The following is a 21,987-nucleotide window of genomic DNA, read 5'->3' as shown; positions in this document are numbered from 1 at the left end:
TGCTATGAAACATCCACCTGTATGCTCTTTGATTGGATAAATATTTAATTGTCAGTCAGGATAATTACATAACATTACATGTCATTTAGCTGACGCTTTTATCCAATACTTGGATGACCCCACGATTGAGGTGGCAGTTGATGATGGATCCTAATGGCGGCAGTGGACAATGACTGTGGACTATAGTGGTATCAGATCATGATCTTGCTGGCTGCTGACCATAGTCAAGGATTGCTGCAGGACTTCTGGATAATGGGTATTTCTCCTCAGATACTGATCATTACTGACAATAATCCATCAAATCATTGACCTCCAGTTATCCTTCGAAATGTTTACCCTTATCAATGCTGCTAAAACCTGTGGCTCTCTCTGAGGTTTCTACGTTCTTTTTACCCTGTTCAAATATTTTATTTTTGCTGAGGGTTAAGGGCAGAGGATGTCACACCATGTTCAAGCCCTATGAGATGGGCTATAGTGTAGGAGCAGTATGGAGCCATGTTATGCCCTTTTTTCAGTTTTTGTTTTTACATTTTAAGAATCAGTATCCATTTACTATTGCATTTGCTCTGGCTGCAACACTGTTGTGTGTTGGGTGTTTAGTGGACTCGAACTCTTCACTCCATCCTCCATCTGTACCGTGAACTGCCCCTTTAAGCTCCCCCCACTCCCCTCCTCCCACGGCCCTCCTCTGGCAGACGCCGGAGCAGCGAACCAGGCAGTCGAGCAGCGGACGTCGGGAGCGTACGAAGCGGGGCAGCTAAACTCCAGGGTCACTTCGCCCAACACTGTCGCGGTTAGCTAACGATGAGTCGGACGGGGACGCTGGATCGGATGGAGCTGTGTGGAAGCCTCCTGACGTGGGTACGTGATGAAGTGCCGGGCTGGCGGCTCTCCGGCACCGGCGACGCTAGCTAGCCCCCAGAGCTAACGCTAGCTATGGGGAGCTAACGGGGCAGAGCCGGGGAGACGACGGGCGGACGAGTGGTTACGTGTGCAGGCCAGCTGTTTGGCTGCTCGAGCTGCTGATGTGTTGTTCGCCAGCAAACCGCCCTCATCTGTCAGGGGTAGCTACTGGCTAGCTCCTTAGCTCCTTAGCCAGCTCAACTCTCCCACTGCTCGGTGTTGTCTTTTCAGTCCCAGGGGCGAAACCACCGAGACGCCGGCCGAGTGTCAGCTCATGTGTTACCGCTTTTTTGTTTTCATCTGGACCGGAGATATACCGTTACAGCACGGCGGCTGCTTCGAGTCTGAATTCCTGTCATTGTTGTCTCGTGTATCACTCTCCTCGCTTGTCCTTCCCCATCCCTACGTCTGATCCACATCAGCAAGTAGCTCACTGGGTCTTCTTGATCTGTAGCCTCACGTCGGATATCTCCAGTCAGAGCTCGAAAACAGCGATTGAGAGGAATAAAGGCTTCAGATTAAAGGATCACGTGCTGCTACCTTGTGCTTCGTGTTGACATTGTGGAGAGGCAGCTCTGTGACAAGAGCCGGGACAGTGATAATCAGAATGTTCGTTTGCAGAGTTGCATCGATAATGTCAACAAGATGTTGTGGTTGTGACTGTCAGTGCTTCAATGCAACATGGAACCTACAGCCTAGATAGGGAGACGCCATTGGGCATATGAGAGCTAAGTAGATAGTCACCCCCATTCACAAAGCATGTGTCAAATAGATCTGTGACTAGTTTGGCTGAAATGACACTAGCTGGAAACTGCATTGGTTCTTAGATGTGTTTACTACACAACCTGCCCACATGTCAGTAGTGTCTAGTGATAACATTGTTTAGGTAAACAAAGGCTCATGTGTAGAGCATAAACATAAAAGAGAAGTATTTAATGTACATTACAGAAACAATGCAATCAAGTTTTTTTGTTTGGGACTCTTTGTTGGAGTAGAATGTAGATATATTTCAAATTAGAAAGACACAGAGAGGATATACCTCCACCAAGTCCTTACAGTCCCTCTTGATTGCCATTCAAATACACTAGATCTAGATTTGTATTTGGATCTGATTCATATATTCCAGTCCCCTAAACAGGCTGGATGTGTTTCATCAAGAACCATGAATAATTCTCTGTGAACTCAATGAAAATGTTGACAGACATACTATCCCGCGGAAATTGATGTTTCCGGAATTGCGCCGCATCCCTGCAGCAAATATTGTGGCAATGTGTCCAGTAGTGTTTGTGTATTTCTATTCATTATTACACAAAGTAACAACTGCCAACCTTAAAAAATAATGGTTATGGTACAAACTGGGTTCAGCAACTTGGTAACTTTTGTGGATGCACAGTCACAGCCAATGTGCATCCTAGTACGTCACTGTCACCTCCACCTCTGGTTGTTGTTGCTTGGTTTACGTATGACAACTCAGAATGGCCTAGCTACAAGTTCCTAGTAATGATGTGGCAGGAAAACATTCCTCACATACCTGTTAACTGTGAAGTGACAGTGTCACTTTATCTGGTACTAGTTGCAGAATCACTTTTATGTAAGAGATGTATGTGTCTCATACTCCGTGACGTGGATAAGTAGGAACCCATGACAGCAATAGTTTCACATGCAGAGCAGAAGGAGAGCAGAGCCTTCTGCAGCACAGTTCTCCCCCGCAATTCATGCAACACATGCTTTTTCCACAACTCTTTTCCCAACTGTATCCACAAACCTGTAGTTTTCCTTTTCCAAACAGAATACATCAATTTGTAGTAATTCATATTACACCACAGATATTAGGGATTGCTTTCTATTTGTGTTGTAGTAGGTAATTTTGTTATTTGCACCAATTATATTGCCATTAAGACTAAAGTTTATCATGGTAATCACACCTTGTGATGAAACGCTATTATCTTTCCCTTTTGCTGATTGCTTTAGATGATGTGATCAAAGCAGACTGATTGTAATCTGGCAAGACCACGGAACACAAGCAAATGTTAAACTAAACCAGAACCTCAAAATGCCTCAGGTCACTTGGTGCGTTGTTGTCAGATTAATTGGATTTCAATATTAATTTAAGAATACCTCCAGCTAAAAAGTAGTAAAAAGAAAACATTTCTGGATGCATGAAACTGCTCTATTTCGGATGTATAGTAAAAGCGTCTGGAGGTGGAGGATTTGATGTTTATATATTGTGATGTTGATGATCTACTTTATTAGCTAATCTTAAGAGATTGTGATATTTAAATGTTTCGATAGCTGTGGTTGTTGACCTTGTTTTGCTCTGTGATCAGTGCTCTAAGGCTCCGCAATTGATACGATCATAATAAGCTGATTGGGAGGTGACCCCATGACGCAGGATATGGTTAAGCCCAGGGATAGCTGAGATATTCTATAAACTTTAAACTGCTCTAGATGAGTAGTACAATCAGCTGTGAGTGACAGCTTCAATAGCAGATTTACTTATATTTGCCAACTACCAAAAGGGTTTAAATTACATATAATTCTAAGCGTACCACACATGTGCCACCAGTAATTCCTATGACGCCAGCACAAACCGGCTTCATTCACTGACACTGACAACCCTGCACAATGTCCCGTTCAACATAAAGCCACTCACCTGCAGCGATCCCCTGTGCTTTTCCAGAGACATCACATGGGGGGGCACATGTCTCGGTCAGAGGCTTTGTAGTTCAGTGGTATGTGTGCTACAGTTTTGTTGATGTATCAACGCAGTCGAGCGCACAGACCTCATGTGGCCACGAGAATGTATTGATGCTTGGGAACAATGGTTTAGCGGGTAATACAGCTACAGAGCCCTGTGAAGACAGAACGTCTGGTCCATAGAATGCAACAGATATGTTGGACCTAAAGGTGACGCCATAACTCATCAGCAAAAATAGGTCTTGAAGAAGAGTCCGGCCTGACCTCAAGCGTGAGGCATTACAAATCACATTCTCCCAAATGCTTTATAGAAGTGTGTAGATACCAGCTGTTGACTGGCTGTCATGTTTCTGTCAAGGCCTCTGCTGGCTGTGTGTTGTGTTTTTCTGATGGGCCGGCTCCTCCTTTATTTTCTTTCCTTGGTCTTTCCTGCTAAAGGAAGTGATGCAGAAAGTTGCTGCACTGGAGAGCCATCATCAAGTTTAAAACAATAGGTGTGGATGAAACCAATTTCCACCACAGTGCTTTCTTTATTAAAGTCTTTTTAACAAAGTGCCCCTGCGGCTTACATGTTTATTATGCTGTTGTTTTTATGCTTCCAGTACAAACGGTAGTCACCTGCATTATGGTCGTTCAGTATCCAGACCCAGGACATCAGAAGGTAGCCCACTCTAAAAGATAACGTAGCATCACAGTAAAGGACTTTTGTAACTGAACTGATGGAGTCAGCACTGCGTGAGTAATATAAGTGGTGAGGGTTTTTCTCAGTCTACCACTGGTAATGACTGTTATGTAAGGCTGGGTATTGTTTTGGACCTTTTGTGTGTTGGCTCCAGGAAGGTGACTGGCTTCACCCGCGAGCTGCTGGACTGATTCTCAAGAGAAGCCGCTGCCTCTCTGGTACTTGGCTGCCCGGAAACACCAGAAATTGTAGAAATGGCAATAACAATACAGGTGTTTTGAAAGTGATCAGATGTAGGAAAGTTGTCTTGGTTGTTGGGTTTTTTATTTGAAAGCTGTCATACACGCAATCATGCAGCAGCAATTTAGGAAACTTCAGAGTTTACTCAAGATTAGAAATTCAATTCAAGAGGCCTTTAAATAGTCGAGCAAGTTTAAACCATTGACCAATTACAATCTTCTATCTGCTTATTCCTGCCCACCGGTTATACCCCCAGAGACTGACCCTATTATTAGCCCCCTGGTGGTCATCTAATGGTCATTGCGGCACTTGGAAAATATGGTGACAATGTTTTCAAGCTTACACTTAAGAGGAGACATTACACATAATGCCATGTCAAAGTTCTTAATACCTATATCCCTCTTGTCTTTGCTGATATATGATGATGCAATGTTCTTATTTGCTTTTCATGGGTTAACAAAATGCTGCTCAATATTCCAGACTTGTAAAGTCGAGTTGAATTAATGAAGCACAGTGAATATATTCACTTTCTTATACCTGTTCGAACTCTTGTTTGAATAAAGTACACCAGTCAAGTCAGTAGCTGGAGAGGGTTTTGTTCTTGCATCGTGTTTATTTTAGGAAAATTGTGTAAACACAGCCAGTATTTCCTCAGCGGGGGATTTAGATTCCAATGGATGAAGTGACACATCCCTGCTTACCCAACACTTTTAGCTGCTCCTCATTGAGCTCTGTGTCATATCGGAGCCATGTCATGAAACGTGAGACGGGCATGACGACGACTTGCAGGCAGAATTTCAATCTTCTCTTGTCATTTTCTTCTTGTCCCTTCTCCAACATTCCTGCTCTCAGTTCCCCCTCCTCTTTTGGCACGCTGACTGAGAGGAATATTGACTTCTGCCTGGGCAACAGACATTGAGCCCTGAGGTAGCGAGGAGACGAGTGGCAGAACGGGCACAAAGACAGGCCAAGTGCAATAACTGAGCAGAAAGACAAAGTGGATGTGCTTCAGTCTTGTTTGGTCCAAACATTATATAATATATTTAAAGCACCTCTCTCAGTGCCATCACTGAAGTACCATTGAGCAAGTAACCTCCAACCCCTCTGGTGATGCTCAGTGGCCAGCTGGGAAAGACTGGGTTTGTCCAGGGCAGCTTCTCGGAGGGAATGTGTGTATAGATAGTGTCACACTTTGTTCATCTCCAAGCATGCGAGTCTTCTCGGGTCTGACATAAACTTCATTATAAGCCTCTGTATGCGAGGCTGTGTGCGGACTCCCAGCTCCCCTCCAACGTGGCCACTGCAATACAAAGATGCCAACTGTGCACTTGTACTAGTCCACAGACTCCAAGCGGCATAGAGAGCTTTATAATAAGAACAATTATATGTTTGTGGTGTCCGCAGATTTTGTGTGCATCCACAAGAGTATAATTAAGTCCTCATTTGTGTGAGTGGTACAGTGTTTGTGGAAAGAAGGCATCACAGCTGTTCAGTAAAGTCTTTGATGAACGTTTTGAGCGGATTACGTTGAAGGTCACAACATAATAATCTGATAAAAAAATGTTTTTGTTTCTTTATTGTTTAGATCCAGACTTTCGGAGTGGAGGCTCCATGTAAGACAGTGGACGACTTGACGAGTGGCATCGTCATGGCCCAAGCTCTACAGAAAATGTAGGTTTACATACTCTGTGAAAGTGTATGTGGCAAATATATTATACCTGGTCAGTTGTATTTTTATAGAAGCCCTTTTTTTAGCCATGTGTTTTGACATATCTGTGCAAACTAAAATATATTTTAAAACAATATATTTTAATGTTTCTTTACACTAATGAGCAGACATACTGACATTTTCAGTAGGACTGTAACCCCATCACTGCTGGCATTTTTTCTCATTCAAGATCCTTAAAGGAGATGGCCCTCTTATCAAAATGTAAACAAAAGAAAACTAATGTTTTCCTTTTTCCCTTGTCTTCGTCATTTAGAGATATAGTGTATTTCAGTGACGCCTGGATTGGTAGAATCAAGCCAGATGTCGGGGACAACTGGAGGTTAAAGGTAAATCTGACATAATTTGGTCCTATGTCAAAGATTGCATAATTTTAGATATTTCTTTTGCATAAATATAATATTTGCATATAATATTTGTCTGTCTCAGTTGGTGTCCCTGGTATTAATATTTCTAATATTTTCGGTAAATGTCCTAATAAGTGTTCTCTCTTTTCAGATCAGCAATCTAAAGAAAATTTTGAAAGGCGTCCTCGACTATAACCAGGAGGTAAGAACCATCCATCGTATTCATTTGAAAATAAAAATGCCTAATATTCAGACTCAATAACCCTTTGTATACTGCCTTCTCCACACTTGGAATATTTACCATCATTATTATTAAAACATAATAATAATCTGTTTTCCTCCCAATCAAGATCCTAGGCCAGCACATTAATGACTTCACACTACCAGATGTCAACCTCATCGGAGAACACTCTGACCCAGCAGAGCTTGGGAGGATGCTGCAGCTCATACTGGGCTGTGCTGTCAACTGTGAGCAGAAACAAGGTGCGTGTTCCATATTCTGTTTGTCTGTCCTTTATTTCACGACACTTGAATTTAGCTCATAACCCTGTCTCTTTTTCTCTAGAATACATCCAGACCATAATGATGATGGAGGAGTCGGTGCAGCACGTTGTCATGACAGCAATCCAAGAGGTTAGACTATCAAGCTCGTTAGATCTGGATTAAATAGTGTTCCCAAATGATAATTGATTAAAGAGAACACAGTGGGGTTAGTCAGATTTCTTTTTTTTACTCTGAGCAGGATTGTGGGTGTAATTGAATTGACACATTTGCAGAATACAATTATTAATCCTGTACAAGAGCAGGGTTGACAAACCAGGCAACTGCTTCCATCCTTTAACCTCTTTTTGTGTGTTTCCTGTAGCTGATGAGTAAAGAGACTCCAGTGACAGGAGGAAATGAATCGTATGTGGATCTAGACAGACAGGTATGGAGGCTTTATTGGACCCTGAAGGGTTTCATCACAATTCAGTTCTCTCTGTGAGTTTTCTTTATACTTGCTAGAATACATACAAACTGTGACTGTTTTTGTTTGTTGTTTTATTTGTATGACCCCAGATCCAGTATTTGAGCTTTAAGCCATTGGAAAATAAATTAGTTTTGAAAGATTTTTGATTTCTTTCTGTTCTCAGCTGAAAAAAACGGCTGAGGAGCTCAATGATGCTTTGTCTACGAAGGAGGAGATCTCCCAGAGGTGTCGTGAGCTGGACATGCAGGTTAGTTTCACACAGTTCTGATCCTCCATGTTATTTGATCGCTGGTTTATACAACAGACATGAGTCATATGTCTGAATGACACTAATAAACAGTGAGTGTGTGTGTGGGTAATTGGACATTAGGATGGATAACATTATTTATAGTGGGTTATTATGCAGTCCTGAAACTAATATCCCAGTTAAATCGTAGATATTAATCAAAGAACAGCATTGTTAGAAACATTTATATTATCTGCTGCTGTAGCTAAAGGCACAATTTCAACTCCTGATTATCAGGCTTTAAATATTATTTGTTAATACACTGAAATCCAAATCAAAGTATGTGGGTTTAAACATAACCTCATTGCATGGGGTGATGCACATTAGTTTGCAGTTGCGTACTTAACAGTTTTTTTCCTGACTATTTTCAACACTGTGTGCCTTGCTTTAAAGGCCCTCCATGTCCGAGAGGAGCGTGATAGACTGAGGTTAGAGTTTAATGAGCTAGAAGAGAGGGTAAATCCAAACTTTCTTCTTTCCGTCTCCTCCTTCCATCCATGGTGTGTGGTGTGTCTAATAGTCCTGGAATCGTTTTCTCAGTCTGCTTGCACCAGCATCCCCTTTTGGAACCAAGATCTCCCCTTGTCCTGATTGTGTGTGCATGTGTGTGTACACGTTTATGCACAAGTGTTTGTGCACACGTATACACACGGTCCTCTCGGTGCACACAGCCACACACTTGTGTGTGTGTGTCAGATGTCGCCCCTTCAACGACAACATCCTGCCTCGTTACCCTGTCGTGTTTCATGTACTGTCCCACAGCAACAGCAAGAGGTTTTTGGACCAATAGGAAGGAGTCATTAAATAGTAGAACTGTTGGTTGGATATATGACACATATTGACAGATTGTATGTTATTTATATGTTACATTACTGATAAGGATTTTCATCTTTTGGAAGTGCACATCGAGAACCAAGTTGTTCCACTGATTTTTCACACTGGTGCAAGTTCTCCCAGTACGCTTCCACATAACAGTGTCAGTGACCAAATCAAATGGCTTACATTCCACACATAGGAGTGTCAAAAACCAATCAGCTATCAAATACATTTAAAATCTTCTACAGGTTCAGTCTCTTTAGTTTACTTGTAGTTATACAAAATATGTTACACAGGAAAACACATTGAACTTTGAACAAAACACAAATCAATGCAGTGAAACCCAAAGTACTCTACACTGGTGTCACGAGACGTTAGACATGATCCCTCTCACTTCCTCACTTACACAGTTGCAATGTCATTTGTGGATAGCACTCATACCAGATCAAGCTCAAGGTTTTAACCTCATAGAGCAAGTCACGTTAGTTTTAACAGTCCTGATATTATGAAGGGTTTATTGATTTAGGTTTTAATAAATCCAACAGCAACGAGGGATTAGAAAAGGTGGAAGTAGCAGTGAAAATAACCAGCTCCTGCTTTGCTTTGTGTGGAGTTTGATTCCCTGTCTATCACAATGACAAGACGACATCAAACCATATGTAGCCCTATTTGCTATGTTGGCGTGTCTGGTGTGTCTTTGCTTCCTCACTGCGGCTGATGCTGCAGTGATTGTGATTAACCTGTTAAAGAAAATGTTGACAGATGCAATTTGAAAGCTTTTAGTCTCACTCCCTTCTAACTTGTTTCCCTTTTTTCTGCTTCTCTTCTATCCTTTTAACAACCCTTTCATTTATCATTCCATCCTCCCTTTTTGCCTTTTCCTCTATTTCCACTTTCCTCTTATCCACTTCCCTTCTTCTCCCTATCCTTCTGCCCTTTCTGCTCCTTTTCTTATTCTTCTTCCTCCGTGCTTCCATTCTTTCCCCTTCTCTTCACCACCCCCCCTTTCCCAAGGTGGCAGCGCTGCAAGAGGAGAAGAGCAGTCTACTCGCAGAAAACCAGGTCATGATGGAGCGACTCAACCAGTCGGACTCCATAGAGGACATCAACAGCCCAGCTGGACGCAGACACCTCCAGCTGCAGACACAACTCGAGCAACTACAGGAAGAAACGTTCAGGTGGGGAGATGGAAGGAGATTTTGTAACTTGAAAAGCGAGTGCTGGCTTTACTTAATTTGACGGAAGATTATTGTTATTAATTCATTTTAGGTTGGAGGCGGCAAAAGACGACTACCGGATCCGGTGTGAGGAGCTTGACAAAGAACTGATGGATGTAAAGTCCCAGAATGAAGAGCTTGTGTCACTGGCTGATGAAGCCCAGTCTCTTAAGGATGAGATGGATGTTCTTCGGTAAGTTGGAAAATGTAATTTAAGCATTCATTGTGTTACAGGAGATGACAAAGCCCAATATTTCATTTTGGAACCACTATCCTGTTATATCCGATATGTGTTGTTTCAGGCATGTTGCTACACAAACAGAGCTTTAGTAAAGCTTTCCCACTTTATGCAACCTCACAAAATGAAACCGCTCATTGTTTTCCCCTCTAGGCATTCATCAGACAAAGTGTCCAAACTGGAGGGAACAGTGGAACACTACAAGAAGAAGCTGGAGGACATGGGACTTCTGAGGAGACAGGTACTCAATCACACACAGACAGACAACAGAAAGAACTTACAGCGTATAAATATCCACATAAGCCAGCACAATTGATGCTTACTTTTCCATGGCTGTTTTTCAGAATAAGCTGATGGAGGAGAAGAACACAGTGTTGATGCAGTCCAACGTCGGTTTGGAAGAAGAGCTACGAAAGGCAAATGCCACAAAGGGCCAGCTGGAGACGTACAAGAGACAGGTACCCAGTCAACAGCCATGTTGTTTACTCGCTAACATCTTAATTTCAAATTCCCCTGACAGGAGCATGTATCTGTAACCCATGGATAACATCTCATTTCCAACTGTTCTCACTCTCCGCAGGTGGTTGAACTTCAGAACAGACTGTCGGAAGAGTCTAAAAAGGCCGACAAGATGGAGTTTGAGTACAAACGTGTCAAAGAGAAAGTGGACTCCCTACAAAAAGAAAAAGATGTATGTGCAATTCACTTTTTTACTAAACAAATGAGAGAAACTGGAATGATCAAACAGTCTCTGCTCTCTGTATCACGCCATCATACGGTTATGCCTCTGTCTCCCTCTGTAGCGTATGCGGACGGAGAGAGACTCGCTGAAGGAGACGATTGAGGAGCTGCACTGTGTCCAGGCTCAGGAGGGACAGCTTACATCCAGTGAGGAAATGCAGCCAAACCTGAGTAGTTGAGCTTGTGTTGAGTGTGTTTTGCCCTGACCTGTAATAACAACAACACTATCTGTTTACCCAGGTCTCTTCCCATTGGTCAGCAACGACGGCTCAGATTCGCTGGCTGCTGAGATCACAACCCCAGAGATTCGGTATGACTATAATTTGTTTTTATTTATACTTTTTAGGCTAGTTAGGGAAAAGTAAATATATATTTTACATAGGAATAAATGTCAGCAGTAAATGGTTTTGAGCACATGCATCTTTGAAATCCTTTACATTGTCACACAAAGGACATTTACTTCAGAACAGTTTTATTAAAGATTTTAAAGTCTAAATTGCAGGTTGCCTGTTAAAATCAGATCAGTTAGGATTAGGGAAGCAATTTGAAAAGTGGTATACAACGACAGGTTGGCAGTTAGATCCCCCTCTGGGTTTTGCTTTGTGTTTGTGTTTACTGTCTGTCTGCTGGGCCATAGCCAGATTATTTCAAGTCTCTTCCCCCCCTGCTGCTTTTTCTGCCAAATTAAGGTAGATGAGAGTTGGGCCCTGAAATGAGCCGTCTCTCTCTCTAGTGAGTTACGTAAAAGTTGTCTGTGAGTTACATCAGCCTCGCTGCCGCTCTCTCCAAGAGGGTTGGGTTTTCTTCTGGTCTCATAAAGTGCCTGGATTTTACTTCAGCATTTGCAAACAAGTAGTACAATGTGGATTCCTTTGAAATCCTAATCTTACAAAAGCTGCTTATGGAAGAATTGTTGTACTTGAGTTAAATCAATCCAAACTATTTGTTAGCCTTTATTGACAGAGCAGTGGAGAGCTGTGGTTTCTTGAGATGTCATATCCAGCAGGGATTCAAATTACAAAGAACGATGTTTTTAGCTTTAGCAAAGTTTCACGTGAGATATCAGAGATACAAAGTACGTTACTTGCTCACTTGTTGGTCCTCAGTTGGAGTGAGTGTATGTGAAAAGCTGAAGCAGCCCTTTAAAAGCCACATCTGGATTTGATTATTTCTGGTTTCCTCTGAAATGAACCCAGCCAGATGAACAGCTGGAAACACACAGTTATTCTCTGTCTGCTGCAGTGCAGGAATCAATACTCCACCAGAGAAATCCAGTCAACTTTATTTGATATAGTTTATATCGAATGAGCTTCGCTGGAACCTTTACTCAACTCTGCCTCCCTTCGCCCTCAGCCTAACACCGACTAGCCACCGCCTGCCAGTGCATACACATTAAGCCGGTTCTTCAGTTTGGAAAGGAGTCAGCAGCCACACCCAAAAGAAAGACTCGAGTAACAGACTGTTCTGACTCAGTGCTATCAGAATTCTTACTCTTATTTTAAGGTGCAGGTTTTGATGAATCAATGGGCAAGTAAAGTGGCTGCTCATTCAAATAATGAAGTTTGGCAAGTACAGACATGATTTGCCTTCTTACCAAATATTAACTGATGTCCAATCAATTATGTTTATATCATCATATGTATAGGTTTCACAAGATTTAGCTTTTACAGTTGTTTTTAAAAAAAATCATTTGTCTTGATTCATTTTGATATGATACAAGAATCATTTTGTTTAGAGATGTTGCTGATTAAGGGGGTTTGATAACCATTATTATTTCAGTCAATTGTGATCAGGAATCCATGTTATTTGAAACATGGAATGAATTATTCTGTGTTTTTTTTCTTACAGAGAACATTTGATTCGTCTTCAGCATGAGAACAAGATGCTGAAGTTGGCCCAGGAAGGATCAGACAACGAGAAGATCACTCTGCTGCAGAGTCTACTGGAGGACGCCAACAGAAGAAAGAACGAGCTGGAGACTGAGAACAGGTCGGAAATGATGAGCAGAGGAACGTGCAGATTAATAGCAAAAGAAAAGACACTTAATTATTCACAGTCAAGGAAAAACATCTTTTGCTTTTACATGTAGTTTTGACTGTGGTGAGATTATGTTCTTGTTTTTGAAAGTGGATCGTTCTCCTTTCTTTATACTGGAACATTCATTTGACCTTTGAGTCCGAAGCCTGCCTCTATGGTTTTTATCTACCACTGCATAGCTTCGCTGCTTCCTTTCTTCAAGCTATGTAGTCTGACTGGTCTTTTGTGCTTTATCCAGGTTAATCAATCAGCGCTTGATGGAGGAACAGGGTCAGGTGGAGGAGCTGCAAAAGTCTCTTGAGGAACAGGGCTCCCAAGCAGATGATGTAAGTTATAAAAAATGTGTTGTTTTTTGTGTGTGTGTGCACATAACTGATACTGTAAAGAAAATGAAATTCCTTTCATACCACCACTGTTAAGTATAGATAGTCAGCAAGACTGCAGTACACTGCTCCTCCTGAAGGGTCAAGGTTCTTAGGTTCTTTATCTTAGGTTCCCTACACACTCACAATTATTTATATGGCCAAGGGCATTGACAAAAAAAAACTTTGATTCCCCTTTGTTATGACTAACTTATTAACATTAACCATTTCTAACATCTATTGTATCCATGTTTTTTTTTGTGTGTCTGCTTTCAACTGAATTCTATGTTGTAGCGTTAGATAATCATTATTTCTCTTGGGATAAACAGAAGCCTTGGGTCATCTGACTGGCTTGAAGTTTACAAACTAAAATCCTCACATATAAATTAACCTGCTGCTGTTCATATTAACCTTGTGTCTAATCTGTGATCCTAAACACAAAAGAGAAAACGGCCTTCTTCTCTGCTCCTTGTCTCCCCTGAACCAGTTTCTAGTGGGAAACAACTGGTATTTAGGACGAGGAGGTTTGGACCCAACAAGGCTTTTGTGTGAGAGAGAGCTTGCATGTGTGTCAATTTCGATCACAATGCGCCTTTACTACATAATCAACCTTAATCAAAAGCATTTTGTGGTCTTCGTCGGGGTTTCCGGTTCCTTCTCTGTCAGTTTGTGTAGATTAGGCCGCCGATAAGTTTTTCTTAACTTCCTTCCTCTTCGCTGAAGATGAGAAGAGCAGTAATACTTTCAGTATTTAACAGATGGAGTCAAGTTTAAAGAAGTAAGAGTACAGTAAGCAGTGTTGATGTTCTATTGCAGTCTTAAAGGAAGACCTGGTGCTGCAGCCTTTTTTAAATTATCAAATTATAATTTTTGGACACTGCGTAACTGCACTTTCTAGTTTAGATGAATACAATCAAGTGTTTCAGATGAATTGTCTAAAGTGCATTGAGCTGGAAAACAGGAGAAACAAAACTAGGCAAAAGAACCTAAAGAAGATATACTATGGAATAAAGCCGTCCACAATCGGCTAAATACTTATGTTTCTTTTTTCCGAATAATGCTCCCTCTGTCAGACAATAGTAAGTATATGTGTTTGATATCAGACAAGTTCCTTCTGTTGGAGTTTGCTCCTTCATGACCTTAGTTTGTATTGAACCAAATGTGTCACAACTCAGAATGTAATAAATATGTGGATATTCTCTGCAAAATAATATTTCAAATTTGATGGCTGAAAGTCCGACAAGAATCATTCGATTTTTAACCTTCAACTGAGCCTGTCACTGACTTTCTGTGCTTTTATTACACTGAGTTGCTGCACACAGGGAAAGGTCCTTTTCTCATAGCTAACTATCAGTAGTCTGTAGGTCAGTATCTTCTCCTGATAGACATAGAGACGTCTTTGATTAGTCCTTAGTAACATGACACTTGTAGATTTTTCCTCCTCTTCTCTGTCCCTTGATGCTGTTGTCTTCTAGTTTAGAGATTGAGTGTGGAAACTTTTCTCCAGTACTCTTAACATTTTAACTTTCACTTGATTCTATCGTACATTTTACAACATTTGACACAGGATCAAAAAGCTAAAAAATAATAATGTGGAAAATCATGTGATCACCCACAAATTACTGATTTTCTTTCTGCTTTGCTGCTCTATTGATTACCCTTGAAAAATGTCAGTTATTTGTATGTATAAGATATCCGGAATCCATTATGATGATGATTTCCAAATATATTTGACTCTACATTGCCCTCTGTTGGACATCATGGGAAATTACAGATGCTGTCCCTAACTTATCAGAACTATATCATTGTCTAATATATATATATATACATGTCTCTATGATGCCATGCACATTGTCCCAGGGGCCCAGATCCATTCATTGTGGGACTTGTATTCCATCATGAAGTGGAACTGAACAAACTCAGGGACTAGTATCACCCTCATTGATCCAACAGAGCAGCTCTTGAAAGGATTCTGGTTTGTTGAAAGTCTAATATATGATTCATGTTATATTCATTTTGTGTCTTTCAGTCTTCCATTCTGAAAAAGAAATATGAGCAGCACATGTAAGTGATTTCACCCACCAGGAGCTGTCTTGTACTTCAAATATAAATGAGATATTGCACGAAAAAGTCATTTTAACATATATGCTTTATTCTTTCCATCAGGGAGAAAGTACGAGACCTGAACAATGAGTTACTGAAGAAAAACACCTTCATCGATGAGATGGAGCCTAAATACAGCGCCAGCAGTGAGTTATATTCAGACTGTTTGAAGTCTGTTTGCTTTCATCCTCTCCTGCTGTCTATTCCTGTTTTTAAATCAGAAATTACATAATACCTGATGTTGCAACACAGATATGATTCAGTCTGAAGCCGTTAAATGTATTTTTCAATTCAAATGGAAATGCATATAAAGAGCACAGGATGGGTTGAGTCAAACAACTGTGTTGTTCCCTCTCAGGCCAGCGAGTGGATGATCTGGAAGAGGCCTTGAAAAAGAAAGATGAAGACATGAAGCAGATGGAGGAGAGATATAAGAAATACCTGGAAAAAGCCAAGAGTGTGAGTATATTTGTTTTTGGATCAACAGTGATATCTTTTGTATTCTGCACTGTAACTAGTGATATTTGCTGTGAGTGATTGTGATTGTGATTGAATGTTTCCCATCCAGGTGATCCGGACCCTGGACCCCAAACAAAACCAGGGTTCGGGTCCTGAGGTCCAGGCCCTGAAGAACCAGCTGCAGGAGAAGGAGAGGATGTTACACTCACTGGAGGTAATTCATTAGCTAAGGCAGTGATGATCGCGTACAGGACTGAGCAGCTTGTAGATAAATGTTAACAGGTCAACTCACAGGAAAAACGTAAACATGTAACAAAACAGAATATCTGGCTTTTCTTAAGTTTTTTGTGTCTTTTATTTTCCTCAAACAGAAGGAGATGGACAAGACAAAGACCCAGAGAGATTACGAGGAGAAACTGATTGTTTCAGCCTGGTACAATATGGTAAGAAGGACGTTACGCAGCCAGAAGCTGTGACACCAGTCACGTGTCCTTTTATATGTGACACACGTTCATGTTGAGCTGGAATTTCAGGACATGGAGAGTATGAATACAGTCACAAAAATCATTCAATTGACAATTTAAAGCAGTGAAGACGTTATCGTGGACATTATTAAAGTAACTGTCCTGAAATATATTGCAATGCAAGCTCTAACATTGAAAGAAAGAACATTTTACACTACTCTTATGTTACATGATGAATTGCATGTTCTTTAATTAAACATGTTTAGACTCTAAATGTCTTTGATACACAGGAAAACCTCTTTTCTAGCATATACTCTAAATATTAACTAATTCGGCATGTTCACCACTAGAGGGCGGCATAGACTGTTATATGAGTTCAGTTGTACCTGTTTGCTGTGTCCCATGTTTGATCAATAGTTGGTGTTAATGTTCTATATAAGAGTCTATATATATATATATACTTCTGACTGATAGTGACCCATTACTGAAACCTCCTCTGACCTTCCCCTGCATCTTTCCTCAGGGCATGACTATCCAGAAGAAGGCGGCTGAGGACCGACTTGCCAACACCGGCTCCGGTCAGTCCTTCCTGGCCCGGCAGAGACAAGCCACCAGCTCCCGCCGCTCCTATCCCGGCCACGTTCAGCCAGCTACCACAAGGTAGAAAGGCAACAGGGGCAGAAACAGTACCGCGACAAACTACCTGTCAGATCCGCTGAACTTCCCTGAGGCTCACTATCTCCGTTCAGCTCTTGTTTTTCCTCCTTTCTGTCTATTGATTGTCTTCTTTCCCTTCCTGATCAGATCCATGAGGTAGAGATCCCGGGAACTCCCCCAAAACTTGCACCTCTTTTTACCCTGACTAAGCATATTTTACTCCACTGATGCCAGGCTTCTACCATTTTTGAACCCCCGGCATATTCAATAGGGTCTGACCCTTTGCCTCGACCCCCCCTCCCCCCTTTCTCCCTTTCAACCACTGACCTTCTTCAACCTGTACTCTGTGGCAAACCTTTGCCGGGCAGTCAGTCTTGAACCCCCCCCAGGGGTGGGAGGACTTGCATCTCCTCAGTCATTTCTGTTGGGAGGAACCGCTCTACCTGTTCATGCAGTATTTATGCACATCTCTACCTGTGACAACGTTTGAGGCTGTTTTTTTAAACCAAGTTGGCAGATTTTCTGTTCCGTGTTATCTGTGTTTTAACTCTTGCGATGTAGCTTTAAGAAGCTAACAGCAAATATCAGTCACACGTGTCCATGTTTCATTTGCTTTGTTTCAGAAGGTTGCTCCTTTGCTTTATCATTGTGTTAAAGAGCAACACATGCACAGAGGCATAGGAAGATGTGTGGTTTTCACATGCAAATGTTTAATTTGATTTTAACATTTTCTGATTGATTTCTAATGAGACGACTTGGTTTGGAAAACAAAACGCAGGTTGTCTTGTAAAAGACGATATTGTGAAAGAATTATTTTTCTCCTGAGGGGAAAAGAAGGAAAGTTGTTTGAGAAAGTTCCATCCAGGGCTCAGTAGAGATCATTGTGTTAACTGTGTTTACGGCTTCTCATTGTGTGAGGAGCCGACGTCCAGCAAAGTGAGAAATGCTTCCGTTCACATGTTTTTAGCATTACCAGCATTTACCAGGTTGTCTCAGACAACACCTTGTGTGCCATAGTTCATTGTCCTCGACACACGGTCGGCTTCCCCTCATCCATAGGAAGACATGTGTTCAAAGGAAAATCTCATCTTGAGGTTAAACAGATTGTGAATTTCAGATCCTCGTACTGTCCGGTTGAAACAGGATTTAGATTATAAATCTCCCTTGATGCCAATAAGTCACCAAAGAGAAGGTGTTTAAACCATATTGCACAGCAGAGCTACTTTCCATATCAACTTAGAATCATTTTCATTATAGAAAAGGTTTCTCATGGTAATGTTTTTGACCTTATCGTCTAAAGCTCTTTTCTACTTGTATTGCACCAATTTGTCATCCCGAATTATTACACAGTCATTCGCTAGCTGTGAATGTTCAGGACATTCTCCAGCTGCGTTGTCACCTGGGTTCACTCAGACACTCTCCTGACATTTCATCAGGGGGCTGGTAAGTTCCGCTGAATGTCTGGAGCAACCGACTCGGTCGATCTCACCTACAGCCCCTCTGGAGAATACCAGGAAAGTGTCAAGTGCATGTCTGAAAACATGTTAAGTGTGTTGTAACCCTCCCCGCCCTGTAGCCTGTTGTCATCTGTTGTTATTAACTTAACGAACCTGCTGAGGCGTTGACTCTAGCTGCTGTCTTCTGACTGTCATGTCTCTCTCTCTCCTCCTCTTAACAGCAATGTCACTGCATGACCGCTGCACCACTGACCTGGCCGAGCGAGCGCCGTGTGGCCGAGCTGTAGGCCGAGGCTCTCGATGCATGAACCCCCCCCGCCCGCCTGCCGTTTGCATGACTCTGCATTGACTCCAGCCTGCAAATAACCAGCACCCCAGCATGAGCACTAACAACCCCCCCCCCCCCCCACTCTGCAGTGTCATGCGTTGTAACCTTCAACACGAGTCGGAGGAGGGATGTGGTCGGAAAAAAACGAAAACCCTCACCCTCCTTCCCCGGTTCAACGTTTTCCCCCCTTCCGGCAAATGCTCCCTCGCTCCTCTTGTTCCCCTGCTCTCTGTTATCCTCTCCATCTCCCCCTCCCTACTTACTCTTCATGAAACGTGTCTGCTTGCACTTCAACACCACATCAAGTCTGTTACTATCCAACCAACAGTATGTTACAACCGCCGAGTACAGGGTGCGGAGGACAGTCTGAGAATGACCCATTTGCTTCGATAGACCTTCTCTGTGGTGCCTGTCTGAGACTCGAGCTGCTTCGGGAAACCTCAGTGACATTTCTCCACATATGTCTGTTTTTGATTTACATGGTCGGGGGACTGTTGGCTCCTGTGAGAAGCAGTCGGGAGGTGTAGCCTGCAGATGAGTCTGCAAAAACAAAACGAAAAAGAGAAACCAGCTTTCCCCCTTTTCGAGTGTGGATCTCCTGCAGTGGTTCTGCCTGGTTCTCCTCATCACGCTGCCAGATCTTAAAAGTGCTTTTACCACAAGTATTACGGGAGTACAACCAGTTGTGGACTAAAGGAGAGCTCACGGGGCATTAAGTGGTTTGCCCTCGAGGCCTTTGGACAGTATGCAGTAGGAGCATAGGATGGAAAAATGAGTTTTTAAATGAATAACATTGTTACAGATCTGCTTGTGTACATGGAAAAGCCCCCATTAAGCCCACTTGGAATCTTTTTTAGCTGTTATTTAAAGTCAGTGTAACATCTGTTACTCCATCAAATGCAGGTTTTTAAAACACATTGATGCATCGCTGCTGACTGCTGGGTTGTTACTCGTCTCGTAGGATGTAAGTGCATTTTATCTCACTTTTAATGCGCTTTACATTGAAAACTAAATTCTAATATAAAGGACACGCAACTGTACGTTAGCTCACACAGGCTAATGTGGAGGGCGTTCATTGAGTTGGATTGAAAGGGCTTAGACGGTTAGAAGGCGTCCCAGAGGGAAAACAATAGCGTCAGTTTCAAAATCAAATTTTTGGCATTAATTCTCAACGGAGGATAATCACTGTTTGAACATGCAGTGGTGACCACAAAGCAAGAATACTCGACTTTTCACACAAATATTAACATCACTAACACTGACATTTAATTTGGTGTAGCTGTAAATCATACTGTACATTTTGTGTAGCTTTTAACAAAAAAAAAAAACAACAGTCTTATTTAAATTTTATATTCAGAGCGTGTGTTGATAAAAGGGTTGGAAAGACTCAAACCCCTGGACCTGAGGATATGTGCATATTACAGGTATAAGTGCATATATATCGAACGCTCCGATTTAGTGCCTTTTTTGTAAAATAAGAAATGAAAAAAGACTTTGTGGTCTTCTTAGGACAACAGGCTTGTTGCCTTTTTTAAAGACCAGTGTTATTGTGTTGTTTTGAAAAGAGTAAAAAAAAACAAATTCTTGATCGGCCTAAATCTCACCCGCATGATTAACTTCTTTTATTGTTTAAGTAGGTTTTAAGTAGGTTTAATGAGGGCTTTCTCTGTTTATAACCTATTTTACTGCTAATTGTCTTATTCTGTAACCTGATTAATTCATTCTGTGCATTTTTATCTCAATTGCTTATTTATTCTTTTTGCTGCGTGAACAGCAAAGGTTGTTCAATTTGTTTTCTGTTAGTATTATTAATATCTCTCTGCTCATACTGTTACAATGGATTTCCAAACGACATCAAAACACTATTAAATACTTGTCTTATGCAACAGAGGGAGGAGAAGACTTGTACTAGTTCAGTGTTTAGTCTCCTAGTATTTAAAATTACACGAAGGTGTCGTCTCTGATCGGCCGGGGGAAAAAAACTGGTGATTTTCACCTCCGGTCGTTTCTGGGAGAGAAGTTTCCTAGAAAATACGGTGCTCTCGAAGAAACTTGTTTGAAAATGAATGTTTCCTCATCAACCGAACAAGCACATTCAACATGTTTCATCCACTGAAGTGTTAGTGAACTTACTGTGACCCTGTAAACAATTACCAGTGTTTTCAGTGGCGGCAACAACAACAACAACAAAGACCCGGGGTCTTGTTTGTGGGGAGAAGTGTTTCTTAAAATGTTACGGATGTATGCGTTACTGCGTTAAATCAAAGAATCGTGATTAAAACAGATCAGATTTCATATCAAATAAATGACTATCCCACATAAGTTTCCAGTATAAGTTGATATGCAAAAATGAACTGTTTTTCTTGCGATGTTCATTCTTCCCTGATTGTGTCTGTGTTTTGTAAACCACGCTGCAGTTTGAGCTGTAATATTATGTCATATTACATCCTGACCGTCCATCCCCATTGGTTTGTTATGAAATCTGTATATAATGGAACACATGTACTGTTTGGTCATATCAGGGATGGTGGGGAAACATTTTGCTTTGTTATTTAATATCTCACACAACGTGTTATCCCGTTATTTCCCTTTAAATCAGTCACTGTCTGTGTTGCTTTTGTGTCTTGTGTGTATTTTTAATGATATTACCCTGATGCAAATAATGAGATAGTGGGAAGACAAGAAAGTTACTGTCCTACAACCAGAGAAATGTTTAAAAAAAGTTATTTGAGACCTTATTAATGCCACATTTCTCCTCACAGAATGTGATTTTAAGCTATAACTTAAAAATCCATCTTCATTAGTCACATGTCGGAACAGAACGAGGATCTCAGTTTTCCAAAACCTGTAATGTTTAAACTCATAAAAAAACGAGTAACCAGTATTTTCCAGTGTTATTTGACTGCTAACTGAATTGTGGGCCAGTCAAAGAGTCTGAAACAGAAACAACACGAGGCTGTTCCCAGGTCAGTCTCATCCAGACGTTTGCAGTGTTTGTTTCTTTTTTTCTTTTTCTCACGTTTTCTTTACCGACGTAGCAAATAACCTTCCATTTGCCAAGTTTTTATATTGCTCTTATACAAACACACGTGTACATACTTTATGTGACAGTGGTAGAGGAAGTGTCGGGCTGAAAAGAACTGGTGTCTTGGTTGATGGATTTCATTCAGCATCTGTCCCACGAGGACCAATCGATGTGCTTCCCTACGCTGCCAAAACTTGGAAATGACATTGTAAATAAAGCTTGTATAAAACAG

General features: G+C 41.4%; 1 protein-coding gene across 3 annotated transcripts; it reads left to right on the top strand.

Annotated features, from left to right (window-relative positions):
• The first annotated feature begins 703 nt into the window (after positions 1-703).
• Positions 704-21,987, top strand: hook3 (hook microtubule-tethering protein 3). 3 transcript variants are annotated; one of them, XM_062412828.1, is made up of 24 exons: positions 704-861; positions 6,108-6,193; positions 6,505-6,577; positions 6,747-6,797; positions 6,946-7,078; positions 7,161-7,228; positions 7,461-7,523; positions 7,729-7,812; positions 9,682-9,845; positions 9,937-10,077; positions 10,276-10,363; positions 10,467-10,580; positions 10,703-10,813; positions 10,926-11,010; positions 11,104-11,173; positions 12,712-12,852; positions 13,139-13,226; positions 15,292-15,326; positions 15,429-15,511; positions 15,724-15,824; positions 15,934-16,038; positions 16,196-16,267; positions 16,812-16,948; positions 18,624-21,987. In XM_062412828.1, exons 1-24 carry the CDS (start codon positions 805-807, stop codon positions 18,637-18,639), a joined length of 2,166 nt encoding a protein of 721 aa, XP_062268812.1. In that variant the 5' UTR covers positions 704-804; the 3' UTR covers positions 18,640-21,987. The 3 variants fall into 3 exon arrangements, with proteins under 3 accessions (XP_062268812.1, XP_062268813.1, XP_062268814.1); XM_062412829.1 differs by having other exon boundaries at positions 17,093-21,987; XM_062412830.1 differs by having other exon boundaries at positions 16,812-21,987.

Source organism: Platichthys flesus, chromosome 19 (genome assembly GCF_949316205.1).
Source record: "Platichthys flesus chromosome 19, fPlaFle2.1, whole genome shotgun sequence".
Classification (NCBI taxonomy): domain Eukaryota; kingdom Metazoa; phylum Chordata; class Actinopteri; order Pleuronectiformes; family Pleuronectidae; genus Platichthys; species Platichthys flesus.
The sequence above is the reverse complement of the archived record's forward strand: the minus strand, read 5'-3'. Positions and strand labels throughout refer to the sequence as shown.